Source organism: Nestor notabilis, unplaced genomic scaffold (assembly GCF_000696875.1).
Source record: "Nestor notabilis isolate BGI_N333 unplaced genomic scaffold, ASM69687v1 scaffold3454, whole genome shotgun sequence".
Lineage (NCBI taxonomy): Eukaryota > Metazoa > Chordata > Aves > Psittaciformes > Psittacidae > Nestor > Nestor notabilis.
Window position 1 is genome coordinate 107,368 of NW_009926747.1, and position 23,694 is coordinate 131,061.

At 38.3% G+C, this 23,694-nt stretch overlaps 1 protein-coding gene across 1 annotated transcript in view; it reads right to left on the minus strand.

Moving 5' to 3' along the window:
- The window catches only part of SLC2A13 (solute carrier family 2 (facilitated glucose transporter), member 13), a 121,630-nt gene extending 98,218 nt beyond the window's left edge, over positions 1 to 23,412 (minus strand). The window contains exons 1-3 of the mRNA XM_010013702.1: positions 23,358 to 23,412; positions 21,252 to 21,411; positions 15,392 to 15,600 (exon numbers count right to left, since the gene is read on the minus strand). Coding sequence (XP_010012004.1) covers positions 15,392 to 15,600; positions 21,252 to 21,411; positions 23,358 to 23,412 — 424 coding nt within the window. The remainder of the gene's footprint in view (positions 1 to 15,391; positions 15,601 to 21,251; positions 21,412 to 23,357) is intronic.
- Positions 23,413 to 23,694: the final 282 nt, after the last annotated feature.

Genomic DNA, 23,694 nt, shown 5'->3' on the forward strand with positions numbered 1-23,694 from the left:
ATGTCCCTCCTCATTGCAGGGGGGTTGGACTAGATGACCTTTGAAGGACCCCTCCAACCCAAACCATTCTATGATTCTGTGATTAGTACAACTCGGGTCCTAAAGGCAACTTATATTGTAAAAACAGTTTACAGTCATTCAAGGTTTATATTCTCAATGGAACTCAAATTGTAGATGATACTTAGTAGGCATTTCAAGTATTATAAGCTGCTGCAAAAAATCCTGAAAAAAAAATCTACTGTGCTTATCACCACAGCAACAAAATACTACACTTCTGAGTATGACACCAGATAGGATTTACACAAAATCAATTAGTAGTTTTCAATGGTTACGTCTTACAACTAGCACTTACAAATTTTGTCTAATACAATACTAATGTCTCAATATCATTACTACAAATTGTAAGCAAAAATTAGGTCTAATATTGACACCAGCATAAAACAATATTAAAATCTGCAAAAATATTGAGACTTTAGAGAGGAAATTTTATCGTCAAATAAAATTAATACATTTAAGAAGAATTATAGAAGGAAAAGAGGATTGTTCAAAATTATCCAAGTCATGATAAAAAAAAGCTGCTTTGAAACTGCTGAGCTAAAATTGAACAGCACTCTTCAGCTTCATGAGGTTCCAAGATACAAGGTGGGAAAAGGCACGTAACAGATTCTGCAGGTTAATCTCTGTCTCTACTGGACTTAGAGAAGAAAGGAACAGAAGTTTATCAGCAGGGCAGAAGAGTGCAAGCTTATTAAAACTACATTTCAAAATAACTCTCAGTTGATTTTGAAAACCAGTTTCAGCTGGTAAGAAGAAAAAAATACTCAAAGCATGTTAGAAACCCTTATTTTAAATTATTTTTGTGATGTGGCACTTCCTAACATACCCATGATAAAATAATAAAAAGGCCATGAAAGACCCATGAATGTTTTCCAGAATTCACATTCTTAACGGATCTGCCTGCACCTGAACAGAGAGTATGTTGACCTCCATCAGTCACATTTGGGGGGGGTTGTCAAACACAGCACTATACAGAACAGCTGATATTTTGTGTTTTGAGCCAGGCTCACACAGCACAACAGATGACTGGCTGCAGATGGTAGGGAATGTTTCTCAGATGAGAACAGAACGCTAAACTGAGCTATGAGTTCTCAAATTTGTAAAATACAAATCATTTGTCTCAAAATAACTGAATAACAAAATAATAAATTCTACTTCCTCTGTAAAGCTGCTGGGTTACGCTGCGGTTGCATTTGAATACAGAATACATTAAGTTACATTTAAAAATGTGTCTTTCTGTTTATTTCAAGGATTTACATCTAATACAGCATGTCAAGAAATATCTGAACTCAAAACATTATCATTATGCAGTCCTGGAGCACATGTATTACTTCTAGTCTTACAACATTATTCATCAACCGTAATTTGGTACATTTATACATAGATTTATATGATATAAAACTGGTAGGTTTTCCCTAATAAAGCATTCAACACCAACAGCTTCACTGGCTCCTGGCAGCTCAGATATCCAAAGCCCTTTACTTAGGTCTCAATTCTTCCTGTTGGATGGCAACTGGAGCACTCAAACCCACCACCCCAGCACCACAAGCAGCAGTCAGCAGGCACAGACAGTACATCTTTTCATGGTATTTCATCCAAGGTCTTTGACACTGAGTAGTTGACACTGCTTATCTGAAATTACCAAGGAGAACCAAGTCAGCATCCACTGCGATGAAGGAAATGAATGTGCATCTCATAGATAATACCAGAATCTCTGCACACTGAGGTTTATATTTTCACATTAAATATTCTCAGGTTGTAACGTTAAGAAAAATCTTGACTATTGTTGCAAAAGAAGATTTAATGAAATCTGACATGACCTTGGATCGGTACCACATGTTCCCACCCTGCTAAACGCCAGATGAACAAGTACCTGTCAAGCTTTGTCTCTGAACAAATCAAACCGTACAAGTGACCAAAAAGATACCATTTGGTTTTTACGTATGCACACACTATTCTTAAATAACAGCAAATTTTGGCTGCAAAACATCATCTTATATATGAAATAGGCTGCTCATACTTCCTTCTTAAAGGAACAAAAACAAATCCCCACAGACGCTGAATCCTCAGGTCTCTACAGTCAATCCTAATGATTTTGGGAAGATGTGGAGACCAGAAAAAGTAAACAGCTTGAAGGATACCAAGTATGACAGACAAGGGCAAGATGATTAATTTGAGGTCACTGACTCACGAACAGGTGGTATTTGGATATTCTATAATGGATCATTCTTCTGGGAATGTGCTTCAAAGGGCTGTGCAGCTCTAAACAATGCAACCTAGAGATGAAATGGTGTCTCAGACCTCTTCCATTGTTATACTGCACTGTAATTTGAGTAAGTTAAACACTTCTCACTATATTCAACCCTATTTATTTGCAACCTGTTATGTCTTACCCACCCCACCAAACCTGTGCTCTTTGGTAAATATTATTAATTTATCTTCTGTTATAAGACGTTAAAGCGTTATTTGGTAAATACTACTTTAATTTATCTTCTGTTATCAGGCTCTCATGCCACCTCTCTCTGAGTACTACTAAAAATAATCATCACATAACAAAATGTGAAAAATTTAAAGTCCCAACAAAATATGAAAGATGGAAAGGTAATACAAATCACCACGAAAGTTTAAATCTACTTGATAATAACAGAATTGAATAACATTTATATGCAGGCTCCTATTTTTGCTACACGCAGTGAAAAGCAAGCAGGAGAAATTCAAGGAAGGGAAAAATAAACACAGAAAGAGCTTATGATTCAAAATTTTTTAAAATTAAGTATGAAGCAATATAGATGCATTTTTCTTCAATAAAAATCTTATTTTCCTTTGGCGATGAAATGAACTATTCTGCAACTGTCACCTTTATTTTAGACTAGCAACAGTCAGAACCACCTACATTTTAAATTTGCTTTTATTGCCATAGAAACGTATGTTTGCTTTAACTAAAAAGGAAGTCTCCTGGCTCACAGCCAATCGTCTCCTTTCTATAGCATACACTACAGAGACATAATTTATTCATTTATATATCCATACTTGTACTCTCTTAAGTGAGATACATCCACCTCAGCTACAATGAAAATCACGTTTTGCATTATATATTTATACATTTATATTTAAATGAAAAGAAACTAGTGCAATCTATATAATCACAAAAGGAGAAAATTACTTTAAATTTATTGACGCTCTTAAATGAATCCGATTTCAAGTATAATTTAGCTGACTTTTGCTTCAATAGTAATTTAATGTTTAGAGCAGTCATGCACCACTTTATTAAATATTTGTAATTAAACCTTTCTATGCTCAATAAGTGATGGCAAACAGGTCAAAGCACACTGAAGAAAATGGCATTTTGTTCTCTGTAGCCACTGACACCAAGGAGAATGCACACAAAAATTAAAGATGTTCAGTGCTGATAAAAAACCACAAATATATCCATGCAATTTTAGTACCAAAGGAAGATCTACACTCTTTCTGCCCTGAAGTACTGTTCTACATGGTGAAGTACCAAAGCCCTCAAAGCCCCAGTTCACAGGTTCAGGCACACGGACACCCCATGAATGCCAGTGGGTTCCCACCAGCCCCACGCTCACCAGTGCAGACCAGCTGGCAGAACAAAGCTATTGTGTCTTACAGCAAAGATGCTTGTTTGGCAACCGATGATAAAAACTGTCATTTCACTATAAAAGGAGAGAATAAGCGTGCAGAATGTTCAATTAAACCTACAGCAGCTTGAACTCTCAGCAGTTTCTTAGCAATTCTACAACCTTGCCTGCAACCAAAGAGGGGGAAAATAACAACATGCTAAGTTTGCTGACGCTAAATGTTGGCCTGAAGTCAGCTCTATAAGGGGGGATTTGAATGCTCACTAAAGTATGGTAGGGAAAAGAAGCAACTTTTCAAGCCCTTGAAACCTTTAGCTACAGAATAATTCTAAAAGTAATTTGCAATATTGGAGTAAGAAAAAAAAATTTCTTCATTCATAAATCACCATGGCTGCATTGTGAGATAACTTACTTTGATTAGATAACATTTTCCATGAGAGTTTTGGTAAATGTTTGATTATCCGTAGATACTGAACTATACTGGTTTTGGAAACATTATTTTTTATTCAACAGAAAAAAATATTCAACTGGAGTCTGAATCAGGAAAAATAGTTCAAAACCACCATGATCCATAAATGCAGTATTTAACTCTGAATGTTCACAGAAAAATTACAGAAACTGCCCACTGCTAAAGCAGTGGAATGATCCTTTCCTCACAGGAAAATGACATTTAACAGAATAGTGGTTTCCTGGGTGGGAGAGGGAAATGCTAAAAAATTACAAATGGCTTTTGGTGAAGGAATTGTGGGGTTTTTTTTTTTCCTTTGTTTGGTGGGGGTTGGTTTGGATTTTTATCAAAAAACAAACCTGAAACCAGGGGTGGAGAGGGAACAGTCTGAGTCTTTTAAAATGCTCTTACTTTGTTAATTGAGCTATTCAGAGCTTTATTTCTACAGGTATTTCTAGACCATGATTGAAATATTGTTTCATATTTGTGAAAGCCACTATTTCCAAAGACTTCATACTAAAATTTCAAGTTTGCAATGCATTTGTTACAGCCTCACTTTAACACTTCCAAAACAAACATATCTAAGAAAACTGCAGTTTCCCCACAGACAACTGAAAAACATAAAGTCTAAATTAATTAGATAAATTATTCATTGTGAATTATTCATGCAGCACTAGCTATCTCGCACGCGCACACATGCTTCAACCATACAAACCCCCTTTAATCTACATGAACATTTTCCAGAAAACCAGCAATATTTTAGAATACAAATTAGTACTATAAGCTTCCCAGAAAGAACTCCGCTTACAGAAACAGCACATAAAAAGCATAAGTCCCCAGACACATTCATTCAGATGGTAAAAGTTAGTGCTCACCCTTTCTATTCTGGAGTGAAACAACATAAGGAGGAAGATTTTTCCTAGGGACTTGGCTCGATAGCAAGACTAGCACACTACTACACAGCTGTTGAGCATCACTATGGCTTAGGGGATACCATTAGAAAAACAGCTACAAAGGAAAGCAGAAACCTAACTTTCTGGTGACCAAAACACTATGAATGAAACACAATTCGGAGCCAGTTCACCACTTGTAATAATTAAGAGTCGAACAAAAGAAACTGTTTCTTATCTCCTGGATAAAAGCACTAGAACTAGATACATATTGTGGTCAGACAGTCAACATGGAACTACTATACCATTTTTCATTTCTTTTTAAAAGGAAGAAGTGCCAGCAACTTGCTTTCTTAGCATAGAGAAAGTTCAAGAATATTTGTGTAAGGGAGCATTTGAAATGGATGGTTTGGGAGTCACAGCAGCAACATGCTCAGCAGTAAACAACATTAACGTATTCTTTCCTTTTTCTATTTTCAAATCCATCTTCTGTCAAACAAAACACATTCCACACATGGCAGCATACCAACTGTGACAGACTTCACTTTGGTTGACAAGATTTACTGAAATGTTCAGTGCATTAATATTTTTGATAAACTGCTAGGAGTTGTGCAAGGATAGCCGCTTATTCTGAACCAAACCCTTCAGGTTCACTAAAAGAATGAACTGTCCTGAGAACAGAAGAAATTGGGAAAAAACCAAACCCTACTGCTGTTATTTTAAAAGGCAAGAGAAAAAAGATGAGCACTAGACAAAAATCAGGCAGACAATACCTGGGGAAGGTCATCAGAAAAGATATAGCCTGACTAAATTGTGGGAGCAGAATATGGCCTTACATAAAAGAAGTAAATGCACACACTGTTTAAAATCCTTTTTCCTCCCTAATGGTTTCTTCCTGTTAACACAGTACTTCAATTTAAACAAACTGTATAAACACTGTATTCACCTGACCACAGAACCAAAGTAACAGTACTGCTGCTGCAGAACCATTAATATCTGATGGGGGGACTGCCCTTGTGCTAAGCCTGTCACCCAGGGGCAGCAGAGGAAGATCAGCTCTGCACTGACACAGTTCTTACAACGCTGCAAAGCAATATTAAGTAAAAGCATAAGAAAAAAGCTTTTTTAATTTTAATGATTATGCTGATAAGGCTAAAATGGAACGAACAGGTGAAGTTTGCTCAGCTATGTGTCTCCGGTACTTCCATATAAATATTGTTATTAAAAACTTCAAATTCATTTTAGAGTTTCCACTCATCTTCACAAGGTCAGAGAGCAAAGAAGCTATAATATTATCTCCAACTTTTGCCACAGAACATGCTCCAAGAGCTAAATAATGAATCATATTACTAAGCTCAGTGAAGTGTTATAATTATTCCTCAGTAGTCTGAAAAAAAAATTTCCCCCTATGCCCATTAACATTTTCACACGACACTGTATATTTTGTCTGAATCCCTGCTGCATGTAAGCAGGCAGCTCAAGCGGGAACATTCAGCTTAGAATTGCGTATTCAGTGCAGATGCCGGATCCAGCAGGGAAACGAAGAACCAGGTCTCTTCCTCCCTCTCTGCTCCCTCTTTTTAATTAACTGAGCTCTTGAATACCATTAGCTGCTCTAGAGGTACCATATTTTTATTACTTCTTAAGAATGATATACATAAATATAAAAAGTTGATCTGTAACTACAGTGGAGAAACAAGTACATCAGTGTAACCATGTCAGACAAAAGCAAAGGCTTAAGGAACAAATTCTGTTGTGAAGGCAATGTGAAATTCTAAATTACATTTCCCATTTCTAACACAATCAAGCTGCCACGCTCCAGGCATCCCACCTCAAAGCAAACCTGCTCTCCAGCCCTGTGACTTCAAGGCTCGTGGTTGTGGTTTGGTCTGTTCCAACCAAAAAGGCAGAAGCCTGGCAAGCACAACAGCAACCACAAATCCTTCTGCTGCAATTTGGAAGGGGTGATTGCACCACCATCACCAGCAAGGCCAGCCCAATGCCAGATGCCTCAAGCCACCAGAAAAATGCTGTAGCTTTCCTTTAAGCAGATGTATTCTGCCCTTTCATTCCTGTCATGGCATTAAAATCTGATGAGTATCTTTTACCAACACAAGCTTCTCTCATCCAGGCTCACCTCACTTCCCCAGGCTTTCGTTCCTATTGTAGCAAACTGTGTGCGTTACAGACAATATACAGGTGTCTCCCCCACTTTATGCCATTTCTCCACTGACTATGGAACAATCCTTATAAATCTTCAGAACAGATTTGCCTCCCAACAGTGCAAGAACCACCTCCTTCATTTCTCCCTGCCCTGCCTTCCTCCTATTTCTAGTCTTTTCTACTTGCTTCACTCCTTCACTAATACTCATGTTATGCACATACATTTTAATTCTTGTCAAACAACAATATTGCCCCCATGTCCTTCAAGTTCACTTTTCAGTAGAATCTTTAGTCAAGCTTTAGTCCAGCTTTCCTAAGATCTCACCACATGCCACACTATTTTTGTTGTTTTCCCCTGGACTAACTGGGAAAGAACTCCTGTAAATACATACAGCTTCAAATGCTGTTTAAGTTCATGCTATTACATAGCAGACTTCTAATAACAGGCCAAGTTATCCAGCTAAGCACTACTTCCAGAAAATCCAGGAAATATATCTAGCTTGCTGTTTTCTCAAACTGAACTTAGCTCCTAGAGGGCATAGAAATTGGGGCCAGAAGCCAATAGCTTCTAGAAACCGATGTAGTCCAAGTCAGTCAGACTAGCTAGTTTAAACACAAAAAAACAAGTAGGATTTGTGCTAAAAGAAAAAGATTGGTTTTATACATAAATTTTCTATAAATTTGAGGTACTGTAGTTAGCCCTAACAGATAACAAACATGCAACAGAGAGAATGATAACATCTGAACAACAAGCCAAAAATGCCTGATTTAGGCTGTTCTTACTAAGAAAGAAAAATAAACTATTCTAGTTAAATTTGCAGGGGTGAGTGGGTGTTGGGATTTGTTTGATCTTTCAGCATCAGTTACAAATTTCTATTCACCTGGACACAACATAAGCAAAACATGCTACCCTTATTCACCGTCTGTCCTTCAGCCAGTTTTTGATTCTCTCATGAACGGATGTCAATCACTAGTCTTATTCTTCCAACATTTTTTTCCATGCAGAAACATGTATTTTCACAAAACAGATGCCTGTTCCAAAGCAGAGCATAGGGATCAGCTGAATGTTCAGTGGTGCACAGATACTGAAGTGGAAACCAGTACTGTTTCCAGACATCTAGTCCCACAGGCAACCTCAGAAGAAGAGCAGCAGTTAATATTACCTGAACAACAGCGAATTCAGCTTCAATCAGTGAGTAACGTCATTTGGCTTAAAACAAAATCATTACACCCAACTTTATTTTTAAACCAATAGAGATTAAGTCTTTTTAGTTTTGTTTTATTTTCCAGACTTGTAGCTTGAATTTTCTGTAGGCTTTAAAAGCTGTGAACTAATATAAAGCTCATAATGTGGAAAGCTAATTAATTTTGCTTCCAGAAACTTCACAGTGAATCTGAAGAGGGGAAAAGAAACAAAACCAAACGAAACCATCCTAGAATCATAGAATAGTTAGGGTTGGAAAGGACCTTAAGATCATCTAGTTCCAACCCCCCTGCCATGAGCAGGGACACCACACACTAAACTATGTCACCCAAGGCTCTGTCCAGCCTGGCCTTGAACACCTCCAGGGTTGGAGCATTCACAACTTCCTTGGGCAACCCATTCCAGTGCCTCACCACCCTCACTGGAAAGAACTTCTTCCTTATATCTAATCTAAACTTCCCCTCTTTAAGTTTAAACCCATTACCCCTTGCCCTACCACTACAGTCCCTAATGAAGAGTCCCTCCCCAGTATCCTTGTAGGCCCCCTTCAGATACTGGAAGGCTGCTATAAGGTCTCCACACAGTCTTCTCTTCTCCAGGCTGAACAGCCCCAACTTTCTCAGCCTGTCTTCATATGGGAGGTGCTCCAGCCCCCTCATCATCATCGTGGCCCTCCTCAGGACTTGCTCCAGCAGCTCCATGTCCTTCTTATGTTGAGGACACCAGAACTGGACACAATACTCCAAGTGAGGTCTCACGAGAGCAGAGTAGAGGGGCAGGATCACCTCCTTTGACCTGCTGGTCACGCTTCTTTTGATACAGCCCAGGATCCTGCCTCATGGTGCTTCCCTATAGTCACAGGAAGTTTGTTTACTGAGTTTTGATTTTTGCTGTTGTTTAGGACTACTGTACAGGAAATCTGTCTGGACAAAAGAAGAGTTTGCTCCAAAACATACACCTGAAGACGCATACCCCAAAGAATCTGATCTTCAGACAGGCAATTAACCACCATTTCCAGATAAACATTCAATTTATTACTTCTTCACATTACTTTAGCACTCTGAAAACCAAGATGGAAGATTAAGGTTTAGGGTTTGTTCATAAGCCACTGAAGCAAAGCCAATCTGAAACGCCCTGCCTGGTAAACACACTAACACCAGCATTCCTAAGTATACAGACATTTCCAAACTCAGTTAGGTGCACAAACTGAAGGTGTAAGCAAAGCTCTAAGAAACAAACCATTATTTTTAAAATATAGCAGTCATATTTCTGTACAAGGCAGAAAAACAAAAATGTACTTTATACACTATATTTCTCAAAGGTCATATTTGCAAGAATAAGTCAGCCTTTTAAAAGATTTTCAAGATAAAAGGAGAACCAAAAATCTAATCTCTCTGTATCATTTGTTTAATATAGTAATTCATATTTCCAATATTCCTTGACAAGTTTTGTAGAGGGATTTTTCTTGTTCTCAGATCATGCACTGAACACAGTTAGTACACTTTCTCAAGATTAAATGTCTCTATGTTTTATTTGCCTGCATTGCATGAATTTTAAATTATCCAGAGGATAATTGTTTATGGGTTTATCTCAAAACAAATTCCAATGGAGACATACACAGGAAGAATTTTTGTTCTTAAGGGAACAGACAAATAATTCTACATGTCAAATGGTTAAAATACAAGAATGAAATGAAGATATTCAAAGGAATATGCAAGTATCTCTTGCATTGGCCACACTTCCCACAAAATCCAAAGGCAAAACCCACCTGGAACTCACTCTGGCATTTCATATTGCCACAGGCAAGAATTTCAGGCTGACATGACTACCAACCATATTGGATTTGGGATTTTCTTCAACAAATCCTTAGCTAAACACCTTCTGCCCTAAAGATTTCCATCTAATTTCATGGTTACAGGTAATGACAGCCACTTAATATCATAACTTCAAATAAGGATTTGAGTGCCTGGAAGTGGAATGATTCAGAGCTCTGCACAGCCCTACCAGAGCATAGCAGTATTACCAAGTTTCATTAAATAATATTCCAGCTGATGTCCAATAATAATAAACCTATCTATATAATTTTCAACACCAGGCATGTTGGGAGACAGCCTAGGGTAAAAAGAACTCCCAGAAGTTAGGGGATAATTATGATTAAGAATGAAACCATTGCAAGTTTCCAGAATCTCCCTATAAAGATACACATCAAATGATTCCAGCCAAAGCCATAGCTAGGAATACTAACAAGTTAAAATATTACTTAAGAAGAAAAGGTGCAAGAAATAGAAATACACTGGAAGCAGGAAGGACCGAGGGTCCAGATCTCCTGCCTGATAATATCGTATTTTAATTGACAATTAATTGGGCAAAGTTATGAGCTGAAACATAATGGTAATGAGGTGATTTTACCTTTATACCATAACACATTTATCTCCAACTTAGAAATACAAAACCTAAAAAGAAGACTGACTCACTGATCCAATAGGAAATTCAGCAAAGAAGTGAGTCAAACCTACAGGAGTGAAAAAGCAGCATGGATACATTTTTCTTGGTCTCACCAAAAAAAAAAAAAAAGCTAGGCTATTACCAAAAAAGTATTAAAAATAATGAAAACACAAGAAAATGTCTGATCTAGAAGCAGTGCCCATTACATAACATTCTGGTACAGACACAAAATGGCAAGTTAAATAATATTACAGAGTAATGATCTGTTTTCTAAATCACTCAGTGAATTTCACAGAAGCAGCACGGTTTCCACGCACCACTGAGCCCCAGCAGTTTTACATGGCCAGAATTACTGAGTATAACGTGTGCAGAAAAGACGTCTGCATGATCAGAAGGTGACACATACACATAGATAAGAACAGATAATAAAATGCAAAGGTCCACAGGCAGAGCAGATAAGGTCAAGAGCCTCAACGTTAATTCACAGGTTGGAGAAATATGGGATAAATATATGGCCAATGGATATTACTCTGCTCTCCTAGTGTAATTATGATCCACAGTTACGCATCCTTCATCTACACAAAAATAAATGTCTAGTCTTAATGCAAATGATGTTCATTTCATCAAGATGCTAAGTTAGTACTACAGTCATCACTACAAATTTCACGTGAAATACCATGCATCCTGGCACATCCCAGCTCAGTACTGCTACAAGAGGGGCGTGAGGAAAAGCCAGGCAGCTTGCAGATGCTTTCACTCAGAAAGGCAGTACAAGCTGATACTTTTCTATGATTTGCTTTGAACAGTGGAGTGTTGTCAAACATATACCAAATTAATGATCTATTTAAAATGTATCCGTTGGATGCCATTATGATTTCTGTGCAGTCTGAAATGACCACTACAGAGGCAACCTGTAAAACTTTTACAAAAGGTGTGCTAGTAGCTTTACTCTTATGCACAAAACCAACACATTAAATCCAAACTGAAGTGCTTACTCTAAAACTAGCATTACAAATCCCACTCTCTAATTCACTTAGGAACACAGATACTTCATCTACACTTGTGTATTAAGCCAGTGTGGTTACCTGCTTGCTGTGATTTGATTGCCTGTTTTTAACTAACATGCAGTACAGAATCTCTGCCTTAACTGTACTAAAAACTACAATTCAGCAGCAGTGCAAGTCAGACATGTTTTGCTATGAAGAGCCCCAGAACACTCTCCCAGCAATGTCTTTGATTCTTTACTCTGTTGCAACCCTCTTCTGACTATTCTCCCCCTTTAGGCTTCAGAGCTTAAGCCAAGCACTGGGGAATCTGTGAGATCCACAGCATATTTGAAGGGGAAGTCCACACCTATAAACTACTGTCTCCCCAACTCTTGGGAAGCTCTTTTCTAACATCTTCCTCATAGTCCTTCTACCCTTGATTTTCCTGTCACTAGGTCCCTTCTTGCACTACAGCCTCACCAGCTGAGAGGGAGATGATGTTAACAGATGATGATTAGCTAGACTTTACCAAGATTAAACTGGTACTGTTACTGCAGAATGTGATGCCCACCCATTCAGTTCTCAAAGCACAAGGTTACAACACCAAAAGTCAAACTGGGAGTACAGAACAGAGCACACAACAGCAGTATTCATGACTGCCAGAAAAAATGTCATTTGCATAACCAGTCATTGGGAAAGCATTCGTCAAAAAGATACATCCTTTTCCAGCTACCAATCTGAAAATGCTAAAATATAAGCTGCTAAGCAGTATCAGCAGCAGTGATTTGGATGAATGTATTGGAAAGGATAAAGAAATGTGAATCATGTGCTTAACAGGTATCCAATATTGGTACAAAAGACTTCTGAAACAGAAGTTTCTTGCTGACGGCATCTTCATTATTTTCAAGACAGAAGCTGCTTGATGACCATGTGGAGAAAGCAAAGAACTTCGCTGGTTTTACGACAGACATTAAAACCAAACTTTGAAGAAAGTAGTTTAAACAAGACAGATGAAGTTCCCCTGTGAGTCATTATTTCCCTGACACAAATAGTTGATGAAACAGTTACAAAAAGCATTACAGCTTTTACAGTGGGACTGGAGAATATGTTATGGTTACATTCTGTTACTCCCTTCAGAGAAGGAGTCAAACACAGACCTATTTTCACTTAGGAAATAATGCCCTAAGAAACTGGCAAAGATGCTCATGTATCAATTAATGAAAAAGAACATCTGTTCTTTTTCAAGAAAGGAAAAGACAGGAAAGGAAAAGGCCCTTTTACGTAAAAGTAAGATGATTTTCAATCTACAAGCTACAAAGTTAGCTTTCCTCGAGTGCCATGTACACACACATTCAGTTTAGGGTCATTTAAAGCTTTTTTGTAAAAGTGGAATGATGTCCAAACATCTAATAGGAATTACTACTATCCTTTATCATTGCTATTAACTAGTACTTTAAAACATTGTCTGCCACAAATAGGAGAAATGAAAACAAAAAGTACTACAGCAAAATATATATTAAAAAAACCTCAAACCAAAAAAAAAAAACCCAACAGAAATACACATAAAAAATGAAAAATAAAGTCTTTGCAGAAGCACACAGTTGTCAATACCTGAACACCATGAAACCATGAACAGTAAGTTGCTCTTGCACTATGCATGCCAAATTCAATACTGAGGATCCAGACAACTCCTCAAGAAGTGGAAGTAATTACAATTTAATACAATTTGTAAATACCACCTGAAAGTCACAGAAAGGTAACAAATATAATGTATGTCTTGATGCTGACACACAGCACACCTTTTTATAACAATGAAGACTTTGGGTTAAATGGGATGAAGTGCAATTACAATCAAGTTATAAACAAAAACAAGAGTGACTGTATCTAATGCCAAGTTATAAACAAAAACAAGAGTGACTGTATCTAATGCCAAGTTGCTAAACATTTATAACAAGTGGGACAGCATATACTTGTAACTACACCCGCTTTTCTAATGCCCTTTGGTGACAACTCTGAAGCTGTGGACTGCCTGAGAAGAATACACTGATTCTGTGTAACCAAGCTTTCTCCTAAGAATGTGTTCGACTTACCTAACCCTCAGGACCACAGTAAGTTTTCCAGGGAGGCAGAGGGAAACCAAGAGACCTGCACATTCTACAATGCAAGCAACCGCACAAATAATGTGCCAGTCCAAGTTATCTATGTATGGAAGACTGATTAACAACTGGGATGGAGTCAGTCCTACTGCAGTCTTACAACACCACATTTAGTCTACAAATAGTGAGACAGAAGCATGAGGAAAGATTTAAGAGGGAGAAATAAGGTCATACCCTGTAGCCCAGTGATTGACAATAAAGGACTGGATGGGGCAAACAGCTGTTCCTTTTCTTTCTACAAAGCATAAAAACTTTAATACTACACATTAAGTGGCCTTCCACAGAACTGAACAGCCCAATCCCTAATTAGGATCAAGAACCTCAGCATAGGACTCTTAAACCTAAGCTGTTCTATGAATGTTCGCTTCAGCTTTTTGTTGAATCAGTTTCAATGAACTGCATTTCCCATGCCCCCATGCCCCAAGAACTGGAAAAAAGTATCCAAAGCCTCAAAAACTGCTTCACACCAGTGAATATTTTGAAAATTCCTTCACTAGCACGTGTCAAACAACTTTTTCCAGATACGTAATTATTTATTGTAAGGCTCAAAGCCAAACTCAATGAGGCAATGAGATTAGGCATTATAAGATGTTCACTCTCAATTTATGCAGATATAAGATAACTTGCATTTGTTTTTCCACCAGCTCTGAGAAGTCACAATCTTTTCCTATCAATGTTTAAGGAAGTAAGAATTAAGACAAGTCTTACTTAAGAGCCTTACTTGAGATCCCCATTTTTACACTTTGAGCACAAAGCAAAGGAAAACATGCAGAGGACTGAAAGTCAATGGAATGATAGTCTTGCTTTATAAGTGCACACATTGGTATATACATAAAGTTATGAGCAGTTATAGTATAAGGATAAAAAAAGAGTAAAAACCAGATTTGATTTAGATGCCTTATTTTCCTGGGGGCAGTCCAAAAGGACTTTCAGAAACTGCCTTTACTGAAAAAGAATTTCTATATTGCATGCCTAGCTTTGTGAATCTTTCCAAAGGCGGCTTGTCTAGAATGTATCAGCCAGGATATGGCCTCTGGATGTTTCAGGCATTTAAGATGCCTTCAGACCTCCCTAGTGTCTTGTTTGGCCTTTTCCATTGAAGAAAGAAACCAAACTTTATTTCAATGATTTCCACTCCTCAAGATGTGCATTCTTAAACTGAGTAATTTTTTGAGAGCAGTTCTCACATAAGCATAGGTGGGATAAACTTAGAATCTTACGCAACTTTACTTTTTCCTCACTTGAGAAATCAGAACTTAATTTAAAACTGTAGGATCATAGAAACATCTGTTCATTTTTGAAGGTACTAGTATATGAAATATTTCAAACAATAGCAAAACAGACAAGTAAAACATCAAGTTCCCACAGGCTACAACTTCAAAATTCCTTCTGGTTTTTATCTCATCACTGATAGGCAGAGACACCAACAAGCATCCAACATACCTGCTCCAACTTCTTTTTCTTCTTCTTCAATGTTGTTTTTGATACTGTCATATTCCTCATCGATTGCCTGGTTGCCACGCATTTGAGACAGAATTCTCCGTGCTCTCTGAGTCTGGCCTTTCTGAATGAGCCATCGGGGACTTTCAGGAAGAAACAGGAATCCAAAAAACTGTATAACTGCTGGAACAGCTGAAAGGCCCAGCATGTACCTGGAAATACGTAAAGAAATAAATAAATGCCTAATATTTGCCTATAAAAACATGCTATGAGGAGACTCAGTTGACAAAGGAATATGCCTCTTGTGTAAAGAGATGCCAGTTTTACTTTTGCAAATTTCTAACTATAAGCAGAAACACTGAAAAAAAGTCCATTTTACCAGCACAGCACTTTACACCAGCTCTTTTGGAGACTCTGCCTTTAACTCTTCAGCCAGGATGCCATGTTAGGTTTTAATTCAAAACTGAATTTGAGATGCCAAGGGCAAGAGGGGGGTTACTATATACAGCATTAAGGATAGTTCTCTACTCAACAGAGAATTGCCACTGGCCGGAGAGTTATGCTTCCAGGGATCAGCACTGACACCTCTGAAAACACCCACACATACCCCAGCTAAAGTGGGGAGAAAAGACTGTGGAAGACAAGCACACCACCAACGTTCGTGGGTTGTTCTGGTCTATACACTTCGCATTTTTACATCGCTACAATGAAACGCTAAGAAGATTAACAAGAACTGCAGACCAACATATAATTTTGTTCTGTTCCTTAAACCTGACCTTTTCCCATTTACACTTCACTGAGATTTTTTTCATTTCCATTAAAGACTTTAAGTGGTGCTGATGTTACCTGTACATTATTGTAGCTATCCCAGGTTTCACCATCAGTGGTTATAATCATTAAAATACCTCTAGAAACTAGCCCTTAGACTGAATACTGAGATAGTCTGTACTCATAAACAGTTTCACACCTTGACATCAGTAACGAGATTAAGGAAACATGCTAATCTCTCCTCTAGCTCCTCTCTTCATGCAGGCTTTCACACAGATGATTCAGCAGTCTTTCACCTCCATGTTTCCACAAAGCATGCTATGAATGTTTGCTAATGGAGTAGGAAAGAGCACAACTATTATGGAAACCTTGTTTCAGGGCAACAAACCAAACGTATTTGTCAAATCCAAATGCATTTGGATGAAAACAGAAAAATACTTTCTTAGATGCATTTGTAGATTTAAGAAAGACAAACATGAGCAATACAACAGGGCAGAAAACTGAAGAATGAGAACAAGAACACTCAAAGCTAACGCAAAGAGGATGGCCATCCCAGGACAATGTGCATGCAGGCCAGTCTTCCCATCCCCAAGCTAAGCCCTCAAGTTCTTCCTAAAACCAGCAAATATTTTCAAAGGTCATACACGTAAATCTTGTTCTAGAAAGAAATCCGTGAGCAGATTTCTTATTCTCTAACATTCTAACATCTCTTATTTTCTAACACTCCAAGAATGGTGTATCTTATCATCAGTTAAAGCTTGTGGAACGATTATTACTTGAGTAGTCTGCAGCCAACATATCTAAAAAGCGTCACTAACTCACTTATGTTCTTATTCCTCATTCACTAATGTTCTCATTCATTAATAGTCGTCATTTCTTCCTATGACCTTCCCTCTCCACAAACATTTTGTAGCTGTATACAGAACAATCTTTACACACACACACCACTGAAGCTCACCAAATTGTATATTCAATGTCTGCATTAGAGTGGTATTTAGAAAGCCTTTTCTATTTCAAATGAAGAGTAAAACAAAACCATGGAGATTAAAAACACAATCATTGCATTCTGTCAAACTGCATTAAAAGAATCTCTTAACGCATCAAAATAAACAGATTTAGTCTTTACACTCATATTACCTAATTTCCATTCCTCCAAAGCCCTTCAGTCCCTTAAATGCAACAGAGTCTCCAGAACTAAGCAGCTGGGTGCCTGCAATCATCTTAGGAGGCAAAATCAATTGAAGCCCCTGAAAGCTCAATCTGGACTGTAACACTACCAGTTGGACTCTATTGAATAGATTGTTTATCACAAGCAAGATAAAAAAGAAATGTGCAGAAAGTGCTCACTCACTAGCGTCAGCTTCCAATTGACATACTTCTGGTCAAAGCTCAGAACAAGGAGCAGGCCAGAAGGAAAACATTCAGTTAAGAGCATACGTCCATTGCAAGTTCAAGAGTTGATGCAATTTTCAGATCAAGCAATTTTGATCTAACCAATTGAGAGTAAAAGCAGGCAATTTTAGACGTTTCATGCATTGAGCCAGCTTTCAGAAATCTAATATAGTTCTTTCCTATACAGAGTACAAGACTTCGCATTTGAAGGCAGATGTCTAGCAGACCTGAAAAAATCCAGCATGAAATTTAATAAGCCTGCTGTAACATTTCTGCTTCTCAGACATACTGCTGCAATACTATTAAGATGGCATTAGACAGATTTATAAAGCTAACCTGACATCAGAGTAAGGTTAAATATTTGTTTTCTTTGGTGTACTTTTAATTTAATATCCAGCATCCCAAGAACAGTAAAGTTCCTTACTCCTACTGGAGTGTAGCACTTCAATACTTAAGCATTCAGTCACTAAGCTACAGTAATTGCTGTAATTTTCCTTCTTATACATGATGACTCAGGAGTGAACATCTGTGATTTCTTCCCATGCATTCACTGGCCACTCTTCCCAGGTAACAGACTATCTGTACTCTTACCTGCTCAGTCTTAGGTTGCAGTAAACTAACTGAGGGCAGACAAGTACACAATCCCCAATTAACAGCTCCAGCATCACAGCTAAGAATCCTTGGATACCTCATTGATACCACAGCCTCATCTTCTGCCCAATGAATCGTCAATGGCTTCACTTGACTCCGCTCAATCCAGTGGAACTTAACTTAAAACACAGCATTGCTGCCTTAGCAAAAGTAATCCAGCATGAGCCAGGAGGCTGCTAGAAACAATTGCTCCTCACTCAACACACTGAGCTGAATCTGGAAGACCAGGATCACTAATGTGAGAGAAAGCTACAAACGAGGATAGCAATGGATCACTAAGACAGTCATGCAACTGTAATGTATGGCATAAAAGAGGCTGAGAGAACTGTGTTTGTGCTGCCCAGAAAAGAGATGATCAAGATGAGATCTAACTGCATCTTTCATAACTGAAAAGAAGCCCACAGAGAAGACGGTGTAAGATGCTTCTCAGATGTACACTGTGAAAGGACAAGAGTCCTCTCTTATTGACAAGAGTCAATAGTCACAAGTTGCAACAGGAAAATTCAGATCAAAGAATGAGGGAGAAAATTCTTCACAGTAGGGGTGACTGAAGAGCTGAATAAGTTGTCTTGAGAAATGGAGATGTCCATTGTCGGAGATTTTCAAAAGCCAGCATCTCACACAGCTCTGATCAAGCCTCTTAGTCTTACTTAATCCACAGGTTCTAGATTTTATTTTTATTTTTTTTAGTTCAGATAGGTTAAAGGCCTGAATTACACACATTAGAGGGGTTTTTGTTCTAAACAGCATAAGCTACACCAACGTGGAAGTTCTCAGAGGACTTACGCAGTATTTCAGTGGGTGGAGCCTATTTAAGGTACAGTGGCATATTGAAACGTCAGTGTTTTACAAAAAGATAAAACCTACATTTGACAATGACTATTGCCTTCCATCTAATCTTCCACTTTAGCTAAATATATTTACAACATAACATATTAAAAGATGTAACTTGCATGCATGTAACAAACCACAATGATATTTTTCCCTTAAATAGTCATTTACCTACGAATGTTCTTGTCAATCCTGTGTCACTGCTTGATTTGAAAACTGATACATCCTATACCACAATGCTAACTCTTTGGCTGATCTTTTCCAAAGAGGCCTAGAAATCTGCTTTTGTGCTACAAAATCTCAAGCTAGGGCACATCTTAGTTTACCTGAACAGTTAAACAAAAAACACCGCTCCAATAAGATCAATACCTGACAGATACTTTGTTAGCTTGTATTTTTCTTCTAATGTGCTAGTATTTACTTAAACACACAGGTAACAAACACGTCCTTACCTCCTATGTGTCAGTGCACTAATAGGAAAAAACCCAACAGATTTACATCCACAAAAGCTTCTTCCAGCTGAATCCCTGCTCACTGAAGTAAACAGAAATCAAAAAATCTGCCTAAACAGAAAGTGCACGGTGCCTCTAACAGCAGCAGGGACTCAGAGTTCCACTTCTAAATAAATATCTTGTCCATTCCTCTCACCCAGCCCCATGCGTAAGGGGCCATTACATTCACAAATTACTTAGGCTAAAAGGTAAATAAAGAAGCAACTACTGAATAATTGGTATCAGGTATCAAATACTTCAGTTTGTATTTTACTTAGAAAAGCATTACTGCATGCCATTAACTTCTCTCAAAATGAAGCATATCTCTTTAACTGCAGAAAGGGATTAGCAATCCTACAAAACTAGGATTTTCTTTCAGGGAAGGCTGTTTCTTCATTCTCCATAAGAGGACATACAGTCTGCCAGAGAATGCAGATGCATTACAATAAAAAGGTCATCAAAAGCTCCACGTAAAATGACAAATGCTATTTGTGTTTGAGCCAAAGTAACCAATGCATTTTCAGAAAGCACAAAGCAGAGCTAAAACTTTAAATTAAATTAAAATTAAACTAAATCATGGACTGACTATTTTTTTAAGATCAAAATGTTACATCTTTTCATAAAAGAGGCAAAGGAAACTATCACATGGACAAAAATGAAAAACCTCAAACTTCAGGAATCCTAAAACATACACAAATTAAAGCACACATTAATTAAGAAAATATTAACTTCTTATTTTAATGCATATGTAGCATTTTAAAGTATATTTCTTTACATACTACAGAAAGATGGGCTTCCAAGTTCTTCTATGTATCAAGTCCCAAATTAATTGTTCCTAACTTAAACCTCAAATGACAGTGCACCTAGAAATTGCTATTTAGCTCCATTACAAGCCAGAGAATGTGGTATTTAACTTGCAAGGCTTTGGGGGTGGGATCCTTCAAATTAAGATTTTCAAACAGCAAAATTACTCCAGGCTGTAGCAACAGAAATCAAAGGCCCTACAACATGTGTCCCTTTCCCAAGAGTGTCTGAAGACAAGAGCACATTTCCAGAAGTTAGAATGTATAGCATAAGTTATTCATCTACGCATTTCTGCTCATTATTTTTTCAAGTCAGCAAGTAAAATACCGAGCCACTGAGATTTCTCATCTCTCTCAAATGACACACCACTATAAATACAGTAGGTATAAGGGTACAGTCCAGAATCACTTAGTACTGTCTACAGGAAGAACATAATATCTAGAAAGTAGAGTCTAAGAGATTCATATATTCTATAACCTAAGCTTTTAACAATGAAGTTATGCTACAATAGCCTTCAATTCTGTGCTCAGTTTAAGAATATCCAAAATACACCACTATTTTGCACATAGAGTATCACTCTTGTTGGAAATTTGCTTTCTGAAAAATCACCATGTAATTATTCTAAATGCAAGAGGCAAGTTACTTTCATAAACATCATGTCAACCATTCAAGCTTGTTGATGCATATTTATTGCTCATCCATTTTGAAGTTTAGTAAAGTCAAAAAACCTAAGCAGACTGTGAATATTAAGCCGAAGTGAAAGCAGTATGGATATCATTTATGGAGAGTTAATTACTAAAGTTCCATTTCAGTATATAATTTTACCACTTTGTACGTAAACTCTGTTTTACCAACAAGATTTATAATAGCTGTCAACCAAATCACAACCCCACCAGCTTTGCTTTTAGCAAGGAAGACTCACAAACCTCCATCCATCCTTCGCGAGGTAGCTGAAGATTCCATCAACGACACTTGCAAAAAACTGCCCTCCAGTGATGAACAGAGTGTTAATGGTGACTAATCTGCCTCTTAAGTGTGGTGGAGCAACTTCTGCGATGTACACTGGCACAGTCATAGATGCTACACCTATAAAAACAAATTCAATTACAGTTATAAAATAGAAAAAGATACTATATCTCCTTTTCATCATAAAAGATACCATTTTGTGCTGGTATGGGGCTGGAGTAGAGTTACTTTTCTCTGCAGTAGCTAGTAAGGGGCTATGGTCTGGATTTGTGCTGGACACAGTGCTGATAACACAGGGTGTTTTAGCTAATGCTGAGCAGTGCTTACACAGAGCCAAGGTCTTTTCTGCGCCTCACACCACCCCACCAGCGAGCAGGCTGGGGGTGCACAAGGAGCTGGGAGGGGACACAGCCGGGACAGCTGACCCCAACTGACCCCAGGGATATCCCACACCATATGGAGTCATGCTCAGCATGTAAAGCTGGGGAAGAAGAAGGAAGGAGGAACAGTGATGGCATCTGTCTTCCCAAGTAACCGTTACGTGTGATGGATCCCTGCTGTCCTGGAGATGGCTGAACACCTGCCTGCCCATGGGAAGTGGTGAATGAATTCCTGATTTTGCTTTGCTTGTGCAGCTTTTGCTCTACCTGTTAAACTGCCTTTACCTCAACCCATGAGTTTTCTCACTTTTACCCTCCTGATTCTCTTCCTTCAGCCCACCAGGGGAAAGTGAGCAAGTGGCTGTGTGGAGCTGAGTTGCCAGCTTGGGTTAAACCATGACAAGGCACCAGAAGCAGTGGCTGGATGTGACTTGGCTTGGGTGCCCAGTAACTCCATGCCACACACCACCTCTCCTGTCCTGAGCAACCACCATAACGGACAGAGCTCAAAGGCATGGACTAAATGAACTCATTAGACATTTATGGATATTTTACAATTATTTCACAGGGATGGTCCATAGAATAAGGGAATGATATCTGTGTAAAGCATGGGAAGGGTGATGGTGGGTAATAAGAACATATTGGATAGTGTGGGACCTGAGCACAATGTAAATGGTATGGAATAAGGTGTGGAGAATGTGCTGGTTTGGGCGGGGATAGAGTTAATTTTCTTCATAGTTGTTAATATGGGCTATATTTTGGATTAAAACTAGGACCCATGGTTTACAAAATTAATTCTATCTCAGCCAAAATCAGCACACATTAAAAGGAACAAGCTGGATGAATTTGATTTCCAGGTTCCAGAAGATGAAAGAAAATACACCTAATGCTAGAGGCATACCCAGAGTAAATGGGCAGACATACTCTGGTTGCTATTGGCTGTACTGCAAATTCAAGGTCTGATGTAATGATACAACAAATAACACTCTTCAATTCACATTGCACGTATACTAGGATTATTAAAAAGCACAAATATGTTTATAGTTTTGAAACAAGGAGATACTGTGATCCAAGTAAGCACACGTGAGTCAAACTGACTGACAATGCCAAGTGCTCACAGCTGAGTTTAAACAGACCTTTAGTATGGCTTCCACCTCCAAGAAAAAGCATGGCCAAGCATTATTATCCTCATTATTATTATTGTTATTACAGTGTAATTTCATTATTGTTATATAGAACAGATTGTTTCTTGACTTGGTTTAAAAGCATTCCATATGCAGTGCTAAGAACTCTTACTGCCATAAGGAAGCAAGGACTGAAGCTAAAGCACAACTGCCTTTTATTCTGTCATGCACTGGTAGCATTTCCCATGAATTACGCTGTTGTGGTTTAGTCCTGGCTGGTAACTCAGTACCACACAGCCACTCGCTCACTTTCCCCCTCCCCTCCCTGTGTAGAATGGGGAGGAGAATCAAAAGAATGTAAATCCCATGGGTTGAGATAAGAACAGTCCAATAACAAAAATAAAGCACAAGATGATACCCCTACTATTAATAATGAGAGATAAATGATACCACTACTAATAATAAAGGGAAATAACAAGAGAAGAAAACATAAAACTAGAAGAATGAAGGAAAAACAATACACACAAGTGATGCACAACACAACCACTCACCACTCGCCAACCGATACCCAGCCCGACCCACGCAGCAATTGGTCCCTTCCGGGTGACTCCCCCCATTTTCTATACTGGGCATGACGTGCTGTGGTATGGAATACCCCTTTGGCCAGTTTGGGTCAGGTGTCCTGTCTCTGCTTCCTCCCAGCTTCCCATGCCCCTCCTCAGTGGCAGAGCATGAGAGACTGTAAAGTCCTTGGTCGGAGTAAGCACTACTTAGCAACAACTAAACCATCAGTATGTTATCAGCATTGTTCTCAGACTAAAGCCAAAACACAGCACTGCACCAACTACTAGGGAGAAAAATAAGTCTATCCCAGCCAAAACCAGGACATACGTGATGGC